Genomic DNA, 19,757 nt, shown 5'->3' with positions numbered 1-19,757 from the left:
CGGGCAAGGCTCGTCCCCTTTAAGTTGCAGCAAAGCAGGACCTGCCCTGCCCCCTCCTTTGCAGGTGCCCCCGGCCCGTCCTGTGAAGAGGCCCCTCCATACACCTCCATGAAGATCCCCAAAGACTCATGAGCTACAGCCACTGAACTCGAGCACCCCCAACAAGAACAGCTCAGTAAACCCTGTATTTGGGTAAATTCCTTCACATAACACATAGTATTTTGCTCATGCAAAGGAATTTCTAGGTCATGGTGCAGTTGGGGGGGGGGGTCACGACCCCTGTATAGGTAATTGGTTTATTATAGTCACATGTACAGAGATACTGTGAAAAGCTTTTGTTCTGCTTGCCACTCTGACAGAGATCCTGCCACACATAAGTACATCCATACAAAAGCAGTAGGGCTCGGTCCTGAAGACGTCCATTAGCTATAGCAAAGAGCAGATTGGAGTGAGGAGGTGGCAGTGTGAGGGGTGTTGGGGACTGCCTCCGCGTTATCTGGCCTCTGCAGCAGGCAGTGAGAGTTAATGTGTCTTCTTTGCCTTCACCTCCATCTCCAAGGGTGCAGCTTCAAGTTTATCGCCATGGGCGTACATACCCAGGGTGTAATTGCCATCAAAGTTAGCTTTTTGCAACAGCAACACAGTATATTACAAACCTAAATTACATAAACTTAAAATTAACATAAATTATACACAACTTACACGACAGAATAATCAAAAATAAAACATTAAGTTGAAGGAAATATAGTCCGAGGTAGAATTAGGATTTTTCAGGTCGGTTCAGGAGCCTGACGGCAGTGGGAAGGATGCTGCTGAACCTTGAGGTGTGGGTCTTCAGACTCCTGTACCTCCTGCCTGGTGGCAGCAACGAGAAGAGGACATGGCCCAGATGGTGGGGATCATTAATGATGGATGTCACCTTCCTGAGACATTGCCTCTTGTAAATGTCCTCGGTGGTGGGGAGAGCTGCTCCATCAGGAAAAGCTCAGTGTGTCACCGGCTGGCAAATGTTAAGTCTTGTAACTTGAACGTGCGTTTTTGTGTTCTCCGACAGATGTTCCTCCAGCACCAACGGTTCGGGGTGATGCTACTGATGCTGCCAGTTCTGGAGCAGGTCCTCCTCCTACTGGTCCCCCTCCTCCTCCCACCCCTGCGTCAGCGGAGACCGCCTTCACTCCACCTCCTCCTCCGCCTCTACCCAATGTGGCTGCTAGTGAGGCTGCCCCAGCGGCAGGTATACCACCACCCCCGCCCCCACCGCCTCCACCCCCTGGACCTCCAGGTGCTGGAATCCCTCCTCCACCCCCACCCCCACCTGGGGCTCTCCCTCCAGGGGCACCCCCACCTCCACCCCCTCCAGGAGCATCGGGGTCCTTCTTCAATGCAGCGACAAAGGTCACCACAGGTAAGGGTCATGCGATCGATGCTGGTGTTCACCCTATGCTGATCACATGTTGTGTCAAGTGAAACATGAAGCGTTTTGTTTGTTCCTTCTCTTGCGGAAAGTCTGTGCTATAAGCCCAGGCTCTGCGTTGTGAAACTCAGACAGAGTTATGCCAGTTAAACAGGCAATCAGTTGGAAGCCAGAAAGAATCTTCAAGGAGCATCCAACTGATGCATCTGTTCACGGTTATTTAGTGGGAGCACAGTGCTGTGTTGTAGAATCCAGAATGCTTGAGGAACAAAGTCATTGCCTGTTGTAATTAGGCTGCAGATTCCCATTCAGTTGGCACCTGGTAACGAGCTGCCATTCTCACAGTTGTCTGTGCCAGGGTTTGACTTGGTCAGCATTCTGACTCAGAAGTGAACTCGAGTGGGTTGGAGGTCATTTATAAATGGGTCTCACTCCACCACGCAGTGGAATTCCCCAGTTCAGAGTCCTGGTGAAACGGGGTTGCTGTGACAGTGGTTGGGAGATAAGCACAGGATTGTAGGTTGGCTCGCACCGTGTAGCTTTCTCTGATGCCCTTAGGGTATTGCGAATCTCGGCAGTGCACTGATCACGTGTGCTGTCACACTGAGTGAAAAGCAAAGGTGCATGAAGCTCCTTGAAGGATGTTTGCTGCCTCCCATTGATTGTCTGTGTAACCTGCATAACTTTGCATGGGTTCTCACTGTTGGCTAGGGTGGTGTGTGTCAGCACGGTGAATCTTGTCGTCACACTCAAGTGTTTGGTGCCTTGGTGTTTCTGCTGGTTTGCTGTGCTTGCACGCCCTGTCACACCTGCAGAACGATCCGCGTGAGTATTTGCACCGCACTCATGCCCTACTTGTGCTAGGTTAGGCGTCTTGTACATCCTGGCACTCCAACTTTCAACTCGTCACTGCTTTTAGCTTTGGCGTATGATGCTTGTGATATTGCGTGACTGCAGCATAACCTCCAGCCCTTGTTGGCTCATCCATATCACTGAAAGCAGCACATGATGCTGCTTGGGCAATGGGCAGGGTTTGTCCGTCCTTCAGGGCTTCACATAGTGGACAAACAGACCAAAGGTTGGAAGAAGTGAGTTGCTCAAAGGCAGCAGCATAGAATCCATCAAAGGGAACTGCTGGTGGGTTTACTGGTGGCTCTCTGAGTCTTGAATCATTCCTGCACCTTTCCAGGGGTTTCAAACTGTGGAATTGGAGCCTGGTTATAAATGAAGGTAGGTTCTGATGACTGGAGCACAGAGTCATTGAGTTATACAGCCTGAAACAGGCTCTTCAGCCCACTGAGTCCATGCCAACCACGAAGCAATCATTTACGCAAATCCCATTTTTTTATTCTCTGCACATTCCCATCAGCCTGCCCCCCAGATTCTAGCACTCACCTATACATTGGGGGCAACTTACCGTGATCTATTAACCTACCAGCCCGCGTGTCTTTGGGATGTGGGAGGAAACCGGAGCAGTTGGGGAAAATCCATGTGGTCACAGGGAGAATGTTCAAACTCCACACAGCACTGAAGGGTGGAATTGAACCCAGGTCACTGGAGCTGTGAGGTAGCAGTTCTACTCACTGCTGCCCACGTCACCAGAGAGCAGAACCTAAGCATCCTGAGTTACTTACTCAGTTCACAGGAGCACAAAACTATGCTCTTCAGACTTGCCTCCAGGTAACTACCATCAACGCTTAATGGTTTTAGTGTGTTCTTAAGGTAGTGATTTCATTGTAAAGGAGCAAGAACATCCAGTTTTCTTGGTGAATATGACTGACAGGATTAGTAAGCAAAGCAAAACTTAAAGCGCAGTCAGGTTGAGTTCTCTACTGAGATTACTTGCCTCATTTTATACCAAAGCATTAATGATCTTGGGACCACAGGAATCTGTAGAATTTTGACACAGCAGTAGTCATCTTGGGAATCTAAACACGCCAACCCTTATGAATTGAAATCTGGTGCGTGACAAGCAACAGAAACATTAAAGTGGCACTGAAATTACTTTGCTGCTTTTAATGGAGTATATTCTGTTCTTTGATGAAGCTGGTACGTAAACAGATATCATTAAGAGTGTGCTAATACATCTCTGCTAAAAATATCCATTAGGATTTCAATCCCACTGTTCCCTGATTCATCAGCCTACAACTCCCTGCTGGTGGTACTTAATGAGTGGAAAATCTAACAGCAAGAGCCCATATTTCCACAACCAGCTCTCCCTGCTGGCTGCCTCTCTCCACCAAGAGCATCCAGTCAGAGAATCAGCCCTAAAGTTACTCGATACCCCTCTGTAACCATTGCAATCCCGCTGTCAATCAATTTACTTTAAGAGTTGATGCTTTCACTGAAGAACTGGAGATGTTGCTTGATGTTACCACGAGGAAGTCTATAAGATCAGCCTTGTTTTTGCCACGGGGTGGAGTTTAATGTGTAATTTGTCCACCTGACTTGCATTACTATTTGGGACCTAATCTTTTCTCCATTGGATGTGCTAGATAATTTATTTGAAAATTATTCTTGCTTCAGGTCACACCACAACATTGTCTAGACTTTGAACACTCCAGGAGAGTGCAGTTGTTATAAAAGTGCCATACATCTCCAGTGGCTGGTATCCTCCAGAGTGTAAAAAAATTCTGACAGGGCCTGATGGGTTGGATGCAGAGGAGATGTTTCCTTGACTGAGGAGTCTAGAGCCAAGGGTCACGGTCTCAGAATAAGAGGTCGGCCACTTCAGACTGGGATAAGGAGAACATTCAGAGGATGGTGAATCTTTAAAATCCTCTACCCCAGAGGACTGTGGAGCCTTAGTCAGTGAGTTCATTCAAAACGGACATCGATAGATTTCTGGATATTAAGGAAATCAAGGAATATGGGATAGTGCAGGAAAATGGGGCTGAGACAGAAGCTCAGATGCAGTCTAGAGAAATGGTGACACAGGCTCGAGACCTCCTCCTGCTCCAATTTCTCATGTCCTGACTTGGCTGCTCCAACCAAATATGACAGCTCCAAGTCTTCCACATTGGCAGTGAGGACAACGAGCACAGCATTAGTTGCTCCCCACTAACGACCTTCATCCAGCTACAAAAAATAGTCACACCAGTGTAACCTCTCCACAGGCAGTAGTTGTCCAAGCAGAATATCTCACAGAACTGGACGTGACAGTCTGCTAAATAATTCAAGTTGTTCCTAAGAAGTGTGGGTAAAAGGCTCATTGGTCAACATAAATTGCCCCTGGTGTGCAGATGAATGGTAGAATCTGGGGGGGAGTTGATGAGAATATGGGGAGAATAAAAAGAATTAGATTAATGTAGGGTTAGTGTAAGTAGATGGTTAAAGGTCAGTCTGGACTCAGTGGGCTGAAGGGCCTGGTTGCAGGCTGTATATCTTTATGACATTGCTGAACTTATTCTTGTGGTAAATTTTGAACCCTTTCTTACTAAAGCTGTTCTATTTACCTCCCGTTTTGTAAGATAACATCGGATTTCTTTATTAGTCACATGTACATCAAAACACAGAGAAATGCATCTTTGAGTGGAGTGTTCTGGGGCCAGCCTGCAAGTGTTGACACGCTTCCGGCACCAACATACCATGCCCACAACTTCCTAACCCATAGGTCTTTGGAATGTGGGAGGAAACCGGAGCACCCGGAGGAAACCCACGCAGACACACGGGGAGAACGTACAAACTCCTTACAAACAGTGGCCGGAATTGAACCCAGGTCACTGGTGCTGTAATAGCGTTACGCTAACCACTACACAATTTAACATTGTTCAGATTTTGGTGCAGGGTGAGATTTGTTTGGCCAGGTTTATTCCAAATCACTGATTTCATTAACTTTCTGTCCTACAGCTCTGAAGGCAAAGCAGCCAATTAAAACCAAGTTCCGAATGCCTCTCCTGAATTGGGTGGCACTGAAACCCAATCAGATTGATGGAACAGTCTTCAATGAGTTGGATGACGAAAAGCTGCTACAGGTGGGACATCGTTGTCAATGTAAAGGATAGACCTCCCCCGTGACTGGTGACTGACGTTGTGGGCTGCTAGCTTGGCTTTGTTGGTAGCATCCTTGCCTGTGGTTCTGGGTTCAAGGCTCACTTCAGGCAGAGATTGGTGTTGAGGTGTCTGACATGCTGACCTTTAAGTCGATGTTAAAATCCATCCCTGGAAGGCCTTCGGAGAACATGAGGGAAGCCGTGGCATTGCTCTAAAGAGAGGTTGGACAAACTTGGGTTGTTTTCCCTGGAGTGGCAGAGGCTGAGGAGAGACCTGATAAAATTTATAAGATTATGAGAGGCATAGATAGAGTATCTTTTCCCCAGGGTTGAAGTGTCTAATACTAGAGAGCATCCATTTAAGGTGAGAGGGGATAAGTTCAAAGGAGCTGTGCGGGGCAAGTTTTTTACACAGAGAGTAGTGGGTGCCTGGAATGCGCTGCCAGGGGTGGTAGCAGCAGCAAATACTGTAGAGGCATTTATGAGGCTCTTAAATAGGCACATGAATGCGCAGAGAATAGAGGGATATGGACATTGTGTAGGCAGAAGGGATTAGTTTAGTTAGGCGTTTAATTCATTCGGCACAATATCGTGGGCCGAAGGGCCTGTTCCTGCATTATACTGTTCTTTATTCTATTGAAAATGAGCAGCAGGTTGTTCTTAGTCAGTGTTTCCTGCCTCGGCTATCACTCCCAGAAGTTCATTCCAGGGGGAGAAGCACTGGAAGTCAGTGGAGTCAAACACGCGAGGGAAAGAGAGCAGGAGCAGTGGCCAATCCTCTTGCACCTGCTTGTCACTGATGAGTGGATTTGCCATTTAATGGACTGCGTGCTGTGGCGAGGTGAGGAATTCTGGCAACTCCCTGACTGCTGCCAGATCCATGGCAAGTAAAATCCAAACTCTGATTCATTCGGGGCACCATGATAAAACTGCTGAGGGAGACGGCATCACCAAATCTCATTTACACCCTCTAGATTTTCATTTACCTTTTATGATCCACCCAGTGAAGATTGGTGAATTGGACTTGCCTGGAAACTGCCAGCGAGGCAGCACCAGGGTCCCTTCCCAGCTTGGGTCCCCGTGTTGCGAATCTCAGTTGTGCCCAAGGCCTTGTGCACAACTAATAAGCAGATGTCGCACATTTTCACTTCTGAGAATTTGCCACCCAGAAGCAAGACTGGATCTGGGGATGGACGGGCTAGTGGTCCTTGGCCTCTGTGGTGGGAAGGGGCAGGGTAGGGTGTCTGGGCTGATCTGTGCTTGTGATGGGGACTGTTCAGGATGGGGGGAGATGTGGGGACATTGACCAGTGCAGGGTAGACGAGATGGTTTTGCACAGAACATGGCCTGGATTAACCTTCAGTGTTCCCATGAGTGGACACATTTCCTCTGCCCAGGCAATTGACCCTCTGACACCCACTGCTAAGTTAAGGAACTTCTGTTCACCCAACACCAGCCATGGTGCTGGGGCAGATTCCTTTGGTGATGCCATGGCTGAGAGTCCTCCCTGGGTGGAGGGAACTTCTTTATGGATCAGGAACCCTTGCCTGGGAAATTCAATTAGATGTCGTGCTTTGTTTTCCAGCCCCATGATTGCATCCAACAAATCCTAGAGCCCAACGAGATAACAGCCATGTGATTCTTGGGATCACTCTGAATGTTCACCAGGCAGCTCCAAAGGTGTGCTACCATTGCACCCTTGATGTGAATTTCATGTTGGCTATGCACAGCACAACCACATCCCCTATGCATTGAGTACAGCAGGATAACTTGGCTCATGTTGTCCTGGGACAGCCACACTAGAACAGGACCCTGTAATTGAAGGTCACCCATCACCCCACTGCTTGACCCAATCATCTAGCTGCTCATCCTCCAATCCCCTGATGACTCACTTCCAAACCCACTGCCCCCCTCCAAGACCACAAACCACAGGGGCAAATGCATCCTTCAGTATTTCAGACCTTCCCCAACCCCCTCCACCCACCCTCTCACTCCCATGGCCACAGACCCAATTGGTTCAGACAACTACAACCCCCTTCCCCTCACCTAAAGACAGTAGACCTTGATCAGATAACTCTCAATGCCCAACAGACTGCAGGTTCCAATCAGTCCTCCTTCCACCTCGAGCCCACCCTACACACACTCAAGCCCTAACACGGTACCATCACATTCTTCCCTCCACCCCAGAACACCCTTGTAACTAGAAGTGTGCAGGCCTTGTGTGTAACTAAAACTGTCAGTGAATTCACTCCACTGAAATGGTCTGGCAGATCAGTTTGGATCTAGACATAACTGTGATACACTGCCAGGGACCCCAGTAAATGGTTTCGTACTCCCAGGGACCTCAGTAATGGTCTCACACTCCCAGCGACTCCAGTAAATGGTCTCACACTCCCAGGGAACCCAGTAATGGTCTCACACTCCAGGGGACCCCAGTAATGGTCTCACACACCCAGGGAGCCTAGTAAATGGTCTCACACTCCCAGGGACCCAGTAATGGTCTCATGCTCCCAGGGAGCCCAGTAGATGGTCTCACACTCCCAGCGACCCCAATGGATGGTCTCACACTCCCAGGGACCCTAATAATGGTCTCACACTCCCAGGGACCCCAGTAAATGGTCTCACACACCCAGGGAACCCAGTAATGGTCTTGTACTCCCAGGGCCCACAGTAAATGGTCTCACATTCCCAGAGGCCTCGCAAAAGTTCACGCAATTCTCAGTACCTTTTGTAAAGAGCGAAGAGTTGTTTATCACCACAATAAAGATGGTATAATCCTTAAAAGTGTCCACAGAAAACATTACTGTCTACCTTTTGAATATTCCCTTATAGATTAAGACAAAGACATTTCTAAAGGCCCTTTCTCTCCCTCAGGTTGCCCCATGGACACTGCAGTGAAGGGGTTTTGAAATGTAATTGTTACTATACAGGAGGCGGGCTCTCCATTGTTCCCAGATGTTCTACTCTGTCAGTGACCTCATTAGCAGTGAAGCCTTTCCGTTGACTAGCATCCTGGAAACTGAGGAGTTATCTGAATGTCTAGTTTTGACCATCTTAAGCGCTGATTGTAATCTGGCGTTTTGAGTTCCTTTTATACCCGTTAGTGATGGGATTCTTACCCTTTGTGAATACCTCACCTCTGAACAACATCCCTGAGGTATAATGAAATCTCTTTTCAGACAGTGGGTTGTGCGTGGGCAGCACACTGAGGAAGGGTGAGGGGTAGAAGGTCCCTAAAGAGGGCAAATCCAGCAAATTTCAGGAGGTTTATATAAGGGAATGAATGACACAAAGGAAATAGTAAGGGTGTGTCCTACAGACAGGGAGCATGATGGGGCAAGGTACCAGTGAAGATCGACTCAATCAGATAGGACGAAGTTTGATTTATATTGCGGGCACCTACTTTATTAACCAGTTAGCTCCTGCTGGTTGTTAATATACTTGGCCAATGTCAATAATGTCAACAGTAATCAGAAACAAAACTGCAGATGCTGGAAGTACTCGGCAGGTCAGGCAGCATTTGTGGGATGAGAGTTTCTTTTCTCTCCTTCCCAGTTCTGATGAAGGGTCTTCAACCCGAAAAGCTAATTCTGTTTCTCTTCCCACAGATGCCGCCTGACCTGCTGAGTATTTCCAGCAATTTTTACATATCCTCGTATTTATGCTGCACCATGTCTCAATAGTGGGGACTTTTTAAACAAAAACCTAAATGTTAATAAAATGCAGAACTGGAAAAGTGAAAGGATTGATGGATCCTTGATCTTGGTGTTCATGTGGTTTGTCTTGTTTCAGGAGCTGAACATGACAGAGTTTGAGGAGAAGTTTAAGACCAAGGCGCAGGGTTCATCGGTGAACATCAGCACAATGAAAATAAAGGTTTCCCAGAAAGCGAGCAGCAAAGTGAATCTGATTGACTCAAACCGAGCGAAGAACCTGGCCATCACACTGCGCAAAGGAGGCCTGAGCTCTGATGAAATCTGCAAGGCCATTGAGGAGTGAGCTCTTTTGTACTGTGTGGTTAGACTGGGGAAGACGCAGTGAGGTGGGGGGTGGTGATGGGTGCATCGGCGAAAGGGCTTCCCACTACCTTGTGAGGAATTGGGATGTTCAACTGCTTCCTTAAATGGCAGTTGACTTTTCGGGGTGAAGTTAGGGGTTGTGGTGGAAACTATCTTAGACAGAAGAGACTGGAAAGGGGCTCCGTTGTATTGGTGGCTTGTCCAAGGTGCAGCTGCCTTCACGAGGTGCATGTGGACATCAGATTAAGGAAGAGACCTGAACCCCTCCTCAGCAAAGAAGTCAAAAATATTTAGAAATAATTCCAAAATTACTCTTAATCAGCATTGGAGTTTACAATAGCACCACATCAGCGAGGGATGGTTTGTGCGCATGTGTACATTTGGGTTGGTCCCTAGGTTTAGGCACCCACAAGAAGGTGTATGGCAGACGTTCTCTCTCTTGTCCTAAGCCAGTCAGGTGTTTCCCACTGACCCACGCAGCCCCCAGTTTCACACAACAGTCAAAGTCGGTCTTAGTGCTGGATATGTGGTACTGAGAAGGTTGTGTGTCAGGCTAGAAAAACTGGAGGCCTGTCGGATCTCCCCGTCGGCTCTGAGACAGTCCCGTCAGCTGAAGCACATCACTGTTGAATTGCTGAACCAAGAGAAGGAAGGGAGAGAAGATCAGGAATGGGATCCATCCCAGCACCTGAATACCTTCTGGCAACACAGTTTGCTTTGCAAGGCAGGTGTTTTTTGTGTTGAAGAACCCTGGGTCCCATTGCCACACAGTAGTTCATCTTGCAGGTTCTCAAAACAACACAGAACCAAGCTCTATGCCCATTCCCAGTTATAAGATAAGATTTCTTTATTAGTCGCATGTACATCGAAACACACAGTGAAATGCATCTTTTTGCGTAGCATTCTGGGGGCAGCCCACAAGTGTCGCCACACTTCCGGCATCAACATAGCATACCCACAACTTCCTAACCCATACGTCTTTGGAATGTAGGAGGAAACCAGAGCACCTGGAGGAAACCCACGCAGACACGGGGAGAATGTACAAACTCCTTACAGACAGTGGCCAGATTTGAACCCGGGTCGCTGGCGCTGTAAAGTGTTACGCTAACTGCTACACTATCGTGCCTGCCACGTCAAGCTACGTCAAGTCCGGTCAAGTCCCTTTGCTGCCATTGGCTGCAAAATGGGGTTATAGGAACCCCATTTACCAGCACTTCATCCGTTGTCTTCTGTGCCTGTTGGGGCTTTAGTATATTTGTCTTTACTCCAAGAGCGTCGACTTGTGGTTTATAAATCTGGTTCAGTTACAGAAGCCATTTTGACCTGTTTGATGCAAACACCACCCCATGTATCCTTCCAAGACGCAGCTGTTTCTGAAGTGAATCTATAGCTCTGCCCAGAGGTGGATGCTCACTCCTGCTGTGCTTTGCTCTTTGTGTAAATGCAGTGCTTCCTTGCATGTGCTCAGCTTACCCTGTGCCCTCCTGCCCTGTGACTAACGCGCCTGTTTTCCCCAAATGCCCAGCTTCAACATGCAGTCACTCAATCTGGACTTCATGGAGCTACTGACCCGCTTTGCGCCGACCGATTACGAGCGCAAGTTACTGCAGCGGTACGAGACGGACAAGAAGCCACTGGAGGACCTGGCCGAGGAGGACCGTTTCATGATCAAGTTCAGCAAGATCCCACAGCTCGACGAGCGGATGAAGATTATCACCTTCATGGGCAACTTCAATGACAGTCTGCAGCTGCTGACGCCGGTGAGCAGCTCGACCCCCACCCTGGGCTTGAAAGAGGAGGGGAAGGATAAGCCATCCTGCCCCTCGAACCGCTGCAACCCCTCAGTGAAATAGTGGCTGATCTGTGAGCACGCTCCCCAGACCCACCTTTTCCCTTCACACCGGTTCGGCAAGAGTCTGAAAACCAGAATACCACAGACGCTGGAAATCTGAAATAAAATAAGAAAATACCAGAATACTCAGTGGTTCAGGCAGCATCTGTGGACAGAGAAAAAATGAAGACAGAAAAGACTGCAGATGCTGGAATCTGGAGCAATCTGCTGGAGGAACTCAGTGGGTCGAGCAGCATCTGTGGGAGGAAAGGAATTGTCGACATTTCGGGTCGAATCCTGATGCAGGGTTTTGACCTGAAACGTCGACAGTTCCTTCCCCCCATAGATGCTGCTCGACCTGTTGAGTTCCTCCAGCAGATTGTTGCTTAGAGAGAAACAGTTGAGGTTTTGGGTCTAAGACCCTTCATCACAGAGGCTGCCTGACCTGCTGAGTGTTTCCAGCGTTTTCTGTCTGTGTTTAACAAACAGCTGTCAACCTCTGATTGGAATGAGCAATTGATTCAGCGTTATTTGCCATTTATGGAATATGATTTTAGGCTGTAACATTATTACTGAGCAGAAGTGTTTCCTAACTTCATTCATGAACTCTCTACCCCTCGATTCCAGTCTCCCTAATCAGCAGGAAGACTTCCTCTGTATCTGCTCTGGCTAATCATCTTAGTATCTGAAAAACCTTGATCTAGTTGACTCTCAGTCTTCTAAGGTGCGGCGTAAACCTGCTCATAATGTAATCCCTTGAGTGTAGGTGTAAATCTATGCTGAGGTCCCTCCGAGCTCTCAATATCCCTCTCACTGTACAGGACCCAGAACTGAACACAATACTCCAAATGTAACCCAACAAGGGATTTATGAAGCCATCAATAACTTCTACCCCACCCCACCCCACCTCACCCCCTTAATGGTCTAATGCACGCTCCCACCTCCTTGGTGTAATTCTCCAGCAGTACAGAAGTACTTTTATTTAATATTAAATAATCAGAGCTGATCAACTTTTATTCAGAGAATCCTTTAAGGTAAATGAACTACAGGAAAAGCCGTCACCTAATCAAGGCTTTTTTTTGGGATTTTCAGGATGAGTTTTATTTCTGATCTGATATAAAAAAAAATGATTCTTTTAAAACCTCTTGAAGTTGCTTTACATTAACAATACTACTGAAAAATAAATACCTGTACAAACATTAGAATCCTTTAATGCTGCTGGTACTACATCAAGTCTGATTGAGTCCCTTTGCTGCCATTGGCTGGTGTGGCCTGTCTGTTTCCGAGCCGATTGTTTAAACTTGGGCTCCTAATGGGTTCATTTGTGATTTGTTGAGTATCTTGACAAGTGCTGTATTCATCTTTTCTACAGCAACTTAACGCAATCATCGCCGCATCAATGTCCATCAAGTCATCAGTGAAACTGAAGAAAATTCTGGAGGTAAGATCTTTGTGGGTTTGAGTTATCTGTGAGATGACTGCAGGAAGCACATTATCAATGGGGAAAGCATCAATTGGAAAGTGGAAAAAATGCTGGAAATGATCAGGGTTTTAGCTCCATTGACTCATTTTACTGAAAGTCTGTCGCCAAGAAATTTGGTCTCACCCTCTGTTATTGCACCAAACACTTAGCACGTAGCACCAGACTCAAGGACAGCTTCTATCCCACTGCTCCTAGACTCTTGAACGGACCACTCATACACTAAAGATGAATTCTAGATCTCCCAATCTACCTCGTTGTGGCCTTCACATTTCATCTGTTCACCTGCACTGCACCCTCTCCGTAGCTGCAACATTATACTCTGCATTCTGTTTCCTTTTTACTACCTCAATGTGCTTGCGTACAGCATGGTCTGCCTGGATGGCACGCAAGCAAAACTTTTGCAAAACACCTACGCTCTGCCCGTAACTGCGATCTGCAACTCCCTATTGCCAGTCTCTTCAATTCCCCCTCCCACAACTATCACGGATATGTCAGTCTTCGGCCTCCTCCACTGCCAGGAGAATTCCAAGCACAAACTTGAGGAACAGCACCTCATTTTCCGTCTTGGAACCTTGCAGCCTAACAGCATGAACATCAAATTCTCCCACTTTAAGTAATCCCCACCCCCACCCCCAACCATGCTTCTCTTTTTCCCTTTCCTAGCCTATCTCTACCTTTTTTTTCTCTCTCTCCTTACCTTTGACCCATCCCCCAGTGGATCTGGTCTCCCCTCCTCCCCCGCACCTGTCTCTTACCTATCATGATCTACCTATCACCACCCTGTGCCCACCCTCCCTCCCCTCTTTTGTCCACCTATCACTGCTCCGCTATTCCCTCCTATATATCGGGCTTCCCCTTTTCCTATCTTCAGTCCTGAAGAAGGGTCCTGACCCGAAAGGTTGACCGCCTGCTTTTCTCCACGGATGCTGCCTGGCCTGCTGAGTTCCTCCAGCATCATTGTGTTTTTCATCTAGATTCCAGCATCTGCAGTCCTTTGTTTCTCTCGTAAAACTTTTCACTGTATCTCGGTTCATGTGACAATAATAAACCAACGCCAACTGCACCAACCTTCACTCAGTCTCCAGAGTAATATTATGGAAATTGGGAAAGTCTCCAATAGAAGCAGCACTTTGATGTTCAACACAACACTAAACCGGGAATGGTGTGGTTCCGCTCAATAGCCAATGACGTTGCCTCGCTGTCACTAGGAAGTGAGTCAATGCCTGAAGAGGTCTCCCCACAGTAGCCAAGTACAGCAGCAGAGAAAGCTGCCGAGGAGAGGAGGCAAGGCATAGGCAAGAGTGGACGCCTTTCCCCACATGGTGCCTGTGCTGAGAGTGACCTCAGGCCCCAGGCTGATTCACAGGCCGGTAAATGCACATGCAGTTCAGTGATAACTTAAATGACATGCAGTCTGATTCTAACCAGAAAACTTGTCAGTGAAGGGAGCTCCAGTGAATTATTTAAGCATGCTGACCATTGAACAGTGACACCAGCAGATGCTGGTGTAGGTCATCAATGTGACAGTGCACCTTTTAAATGTGACCGTTTAAGTGAAGTCTCAGTCCCCATCCCCATGTGTCGTGCTTCCAGTTTTACGGTGAGTGGACAGAAGAGGATAGAGGTTTCCCCACAGAATCTCCAATTTCTACCAACGGTGCATGACCTGTGCAGGGTAGACAACAGCTGCGCTAAGGTAGACAGCGGAAGGCAGTGCCTAGGCCACTGCCCCAGTCAACCGATAAATGATCGCCAGCAGGAGCTGGTGTGCACTGAACACCTTTCGTAAGTAATTTGAGCCCAACGTTGTGCAGAGGCAGATCTATTTTAGGCATTGGGTTTAAAAGCTTGCTTTATGTTTGTGTGAATACAGAGAAGAGACTTGTGGCTGTTATTGGTTAGAGTCAGACTGCACAATATCGTGGCAAACAACGTAACAGGCTTGTACGAAATCCCTTGATGTGGTTTTACCACTGGGCTAACAGTTCCATTAAAATAACAGAGAGAGGAGTTTATTAATACCAGCCTCACCCGCTCTCTGCAGTCTGCTCCGGCCCCAACACCAGGCTTCCATTCTCAGTCTTCCTCTCCCTGCACTTGATGCATGTTCCCAGCCCCCTCTCCGGCTCATCCTTCATTACTTCTCATTGATACCACCCAGTTCTACTTCCTGCAGTTCTTCCTCCTGCACTCTGACATTTCATTTCAAAGCACCATGTTGTCATCATTGGAAAGGAACCTTGGGCTCGACAACCATAACTGTGTCTTCAGCTGCCTCTCTAACCCATTCTTTAACCTCCCTGGTTCTGCTGTCATTTCTCCTGTATCTTTGTCCCCAAACAACATCCAGTCTATGCTCCTGATTCCTTCCCAATCCTGTACCCTCCCATCATTCCCCCAATTCTCCCACGCTCTTCACTCGCCTCCTCTCCTACTTCTGGCCCCCGTCACTTCTCCAATCCCGGCCTACCTTTCAGTGTCACCCTCCCTATCCTCCCACCACATCCTACCATCTCCCCAATCCTAACACCACCTACCCCGCACAACCTCCCATCGCCTCTCTGAAGCTGTTATAAAATTTAGAGTTCTGTTATTCCAAACACTTGTCATTTTACAGTTGAAGCTGTGTCACCTTACCGGGTGAAACTTGTGGTTGAAGTTGCCCCTGGTTGTCTGGTGAAGACTGGAGCATGATGGTTCACTTGGACAGCGTCTTCCCATAGCTGGGATCTTCTGGGATTACGGGGTCTCCCTCCTGTGGCACCCACCTGTATGACCTGCAGGTGAAGTAAACTAGTTTCCTCCATCCTTGGAGCTTCATTGAAGTGACCCCAGACACCCCAGCCCTGGGCCACTTTACACCAGCCCCCAACACATGGCTAGTCCCAACTTTCTCACCTTGCTTCCCTCCAGAATCCAGTTGCCTCGACGTTCTGCCCAAATTCCCTAATCCCTTTCCTGTCCAGTGCCGACCTTCCCCAATCCCTTCCATAAAGGGTGGTCAAGTGTTTTCCATATTTCATATTTATTTCCATATTTTGTAACAACACAGAGGAATCCATGCAGGCTCTCAGATCAATCCCATATTCCCACCTATTTCCCTGTAACTATTCCTTGTAACACCTCCATGATTTTCCTACCACCCACCCACCTTAAGGAGTAAATTACAGTTGACAGCCTATCAGCAAGTCTTTCGGATGTGGAAAGAAACTGGAGCACTGGGGGTGACCCATACAAACTTCACAGCAGTCACTGGAGCTGTGAGTTAACTGTAGCACTTCCCACCCGGTGAACCCTTCCTCCCCTCACCACCAGTGCTGGACACCAATGCACCTTCTGCCAGCCTTGCACCTCAGTTGCAACTGGACTTTGATGTGCTGAAAGGACACACAAAGCTGTCTGGTCTACCTGGGCCATTCTAACACAGACTCAGGGGAACACTGGAATTTCACTTCCAAAGTTTCTGAGTAAATTAAGTGCTTTTATTGCTGTTTCAAGAGTAAAAAGTCATCCTCCAGTGTATACACCAATGCACAAAGTGGTAACATTTAGCATTGACTTTACAGGAATCAAATTTCAGACATACTAATGCACAGACATTGCAAAGCAACAAGAGAAGAACATTTCTCCCTCAAGGTTCTTTGAAGCATGCCACTAATTCAAAGTGTCTTCATCAGATCCTAAATTGGTGTAACCGGTGGAACCGTGGCTTGTTCAATGTCCTGACTGGTGGCATGGTTGCTTTGGTCAGGCAGGATAGTCCCAGTGCATTGCGTGCTACACTTGCACTCAATAAATCAAGCTGTGGCTTGCGTATTCTGGGTGAACAGGGCAGTGAGATTTATGGCAGAATAGGTTGCAGGAAACATCCACAAAGACAGAGGAATTATTCAAAATACAATTAGCTGGGAGAGTTCAATTCCCAGATATCAGGCAGGCTGGAACTCTCGTTGGTTGTGTTTACAAGGCCTGCCACTGTAACTTAACTTCATGTGCCACAACGTCCTCAAAATTTCACAATATTTTACAGCGGCTTATGAATTTCAAGGTGAATTGCAGAAGTTGCACCATTGCAAACTAGTGGCTGTGCCAAAATGAGATATTTTGCTTAGAATTTACCATGTACTAATTTCATTTTATCCTACCTTCTTGAAATGATTTGAATTAATAGTGGGCTTCTAACTGAGTGCCAATGTGAAATAAAACTTGCCTTTATCTGTGTAAACCTGTAGGTTGCTGCTTAGTTTGTGATATTGATGATGTTAAATGAGATATTTCCCTACATAACCTGTGATTAATGATCCTTTGTTAAAAATTTCTCATTGCCAGGCCTATTCAATCTGTTCTTTCTTTCAGATCATTTTAGCATTTGGAAACTACATGAATAGCAGTAAGAAAGGAGTTGTTTATGGCTTTCGACTGCAAAGCCTTGACTTGGTAAGGATTTGAGAAATGTTACTGCCAATTATATATCAGATGAGTTTAATAATTAGCCTAGTGTAATTTGGGATCTGTAAAACTCTTTTGAATGGGTTCATTAGAAGCCAGTTATAATCAGTAATTGATTTTAATGCTCATCAGGCTTAAACAATAAGTTGAGGGTTCCTAGTTGTGACTCTGTCAACACTGGACACCACTGGATGTCATTCCTGTGAGTCTCATGTCAGACTAAAGCTTGTGCTGATTTGTTTTTAAAAGGCCAATGTCCATGAGATGGACAGTAATGTTTTAATATGTTGCAGGTTGTACAAATTATTACATCATGATGCAGGTGCTGTTGTGTTAGGATTGACATGATGCAGATTCTGATTGTGTGTCGTTAATGAACTAACACAGCTGTGCTAATATTAATTGCTCCATCTCCATCTTCAGCTCCTTGAAACCAAGTCAACCGACAGGAAGCAGACTCTAATGAACTACATTGTGGATATCATCCAGAAGAAATATCCTGAACTCAGTACCTTTCACACCGAGCTGCTGTTTGTGGAGAAAGCTGCTGCAGGTATTAAGACTGAGTGTAAACTGAGAAGAATATTAATTGTGTTTGTTGCTGCCAATTTATTATGGGGGGAGCAGTGATTAGGTTATAACATGTACACCGGCAGGGCGAAGGGTCGTGGTGCTGGGAGATCAGTGATTAGGTTACACTAGGAGATCAGGTAGAGCAGTGGGGGAGGAGGGGCAGTGATTTGGTTACACCAGGTACACTGGGGGAGCAGTGATTAGGTTACACCAGGTACATTGGGGGAGCAGTGATTAGGTTACACCAGCGGGAGCAGTGATTAGGTTACACCAGGTACACTGGGGGAGCAGTGATTAGGTTACACCAGGTACACTGGGGGAGCAGTGATTAGGTTACACCAGGTACACTGGGCATGGGGCAGTGATGAGATTATGTTACAGAGGAGCAGTGATTATGTTCCACTGGGGAGTAGTGATTTGAATGTATAAATTTGGGGGAATGGTAATTAGGGTGCACCGGCACGAATAAAATGATGAAAATAAAAAAAAACTGGAGATGCTGGAAATCCAAAATGAAAATATAGAAAACACTCAGCAGGTCGGGCAGCATCACTGGAGAGAGAAACAGAGTTAATGTTTCAGGTACATAATTCTTTGTCAGAATTAATGAAATGTTGAGTCAGGTACTGGATTACAACAGTGTTACTCAAGTGAAAAGGCAACAGTTAGATTATATCAGCAATTAACTGGTGAAGGAGCAGGGAGAGTGGGCCATGAGGGCAAATTAAACCAGTTAAATTTCCCATGAATTATCTGATGCTTTATCCATCCAGGTGTCAATGTGGCAGCTGATTTTGAATGGCCAGTTTCTGAGTGTGCCTGGGTAGTTGCAGTATCTGTATAATATTTTTGCAGCCTCTCAATGCTGCAGCTTTCGACATGGTTGATCACACCATCCTCCTCCTGTGCTGCTCCTCCGTTCTCTGATGGATGGGATGGCCCTCAGCTCTTTCCACTTTTATCCAAAAGCACTACATTCAATGAACAGTCCTCATGTGATAAAGCAGCATGGAAACGGGTCCTTTAGCCCACCAACCATGCGCCCATCTACACTTATCCCATTTTGTCCTTCTCACATTCCCGTCAACTCCCCCAAGGTTTCACCACCCACTTACACACTAGGGGAAATTTACAACGGCCAATTAACCCACCAGCTCGCAAGCCTTCGGAATGTGGGAGGAAACCAGAACACCCGGGGTTTACAGGGAGAATGTGCAAACTCCACAAAGACAGCACCAAGCATCATATTGAACCCAGGTCATTGGAGCTGTACAAAATTACCAGCTGCGCCTGTGTAATTTCTGCCACCTTCGATCTGATGTCACCATCCGGCACATTTTTGGAATTCCAGAGGGACTATTCCCTCTGATTCCCTCTTTCATCTCCACCAATACTCACTCGCCTCCTCAGTGTACCTTTCCATGTAACCGCAGGAGATGCAACACTTGTCCTTCCAGCTCTTCCCTCCACACCGTCCAGGGACCACCTCACCATGATCCATCTCTGACTTGCCTTATCTGCCTTTGAAGCTCTTCATCTGGCTTTTGTTACCTGCAGATTATTCCAATGGTCTCTTGGCTGAATGCTCATTCTCCCATCTTCATCCAAAACATCCGACCGCAACATTAAAAGGTCACCTTTATCCATCCCCCTGTGGTTACTGCTCTATATGGGGTCCTTACCTAGTGATGCCTTGATTTTGAAACGTTCATCCTTCTTGACCTCCCCTCTCCCTATGACCGTGAACCTCTCCAGCCTTACATCCCTACACTACTCTGCAATCTCATTGTTCTGCTAACTCTGCTTCCCTTATTTTTATTCCTTGGGAGCCATGCCTTCCACTGGCATAGCCCTGACATCTGGAATTACCTCATTTCCGTCTGCATAAGCTCCTCTTTACCTGCCCGACTATCTCCTTTTGTGGGTCAGTGCGATGTTTTGAGCTGTTTTTCTGCTTAGAAGCTGCTGTTTAATGCTAGTTGTTGCATGTCAAAGA

At 47.0% G+C, this 19,757-nt stretch overlaps 1 protein-coding gene across 2 annotated transcripts in view; it reads left to right on the top strand.

The window, feature by feature from the left end:
* The window catches only part of fmnl1a (formin-like 1a), a 184,060-nt gene that overhangs the window by 148,860 nt on the left and 15,443 nt on the right, over window positions 1-19,757 (top strand). For both annotated transcript variants that reach the window (XM_052038819.1, XM_052038818.1), the window contains 7 exons: window positions 1,055-1,405; window positions 5,264-5,388; window positions 9,199-9,401; window positions 10,951-11,185; window positions 12,629-12,697; window positions 17,096-17,176; window positions 17,612-17,741. In XM_052038819.1, coding sequence (XP_051894779.1) covers window positions 1,055-1,405; window positions 5,264-5,388; window positions 9,199-9,401; window positions 10,951-11,185; window positions 12,629-12,697; window positions 17,096-17,176; window positions 17,612-17,741 — 1,194 coding nt within the window. The remainder of the gene's footprint in view (window positions 1-1,054; window positions 1,406-5,263; window positions 5,389-9,198; window positions 9,402-10,950; window positions 11,186-12,628; window positions 12,698-17,095; window positions 17,177-17,611; window positions 17,742-19,757) is intronic.

Source organism: Pristis pectinata, chromosome 25 (assembly GCF_009764475.1).
Source record: "Pristis pectinata isolate sPriPec2 chromosome 25, sPriPec2.1.pri, whole genome shotgun sequence".
Taxonomy (NCBI): domain Eukaryota; kingdom Metazoa; phylum Chordata; class Chondrichthyes; order Rhinopristiformes; family Pristidae; genus Pristis; species Pristis pectinata.
This window is presented reverse-complemented; position numbering and strand designations above follow the sequence as displayed.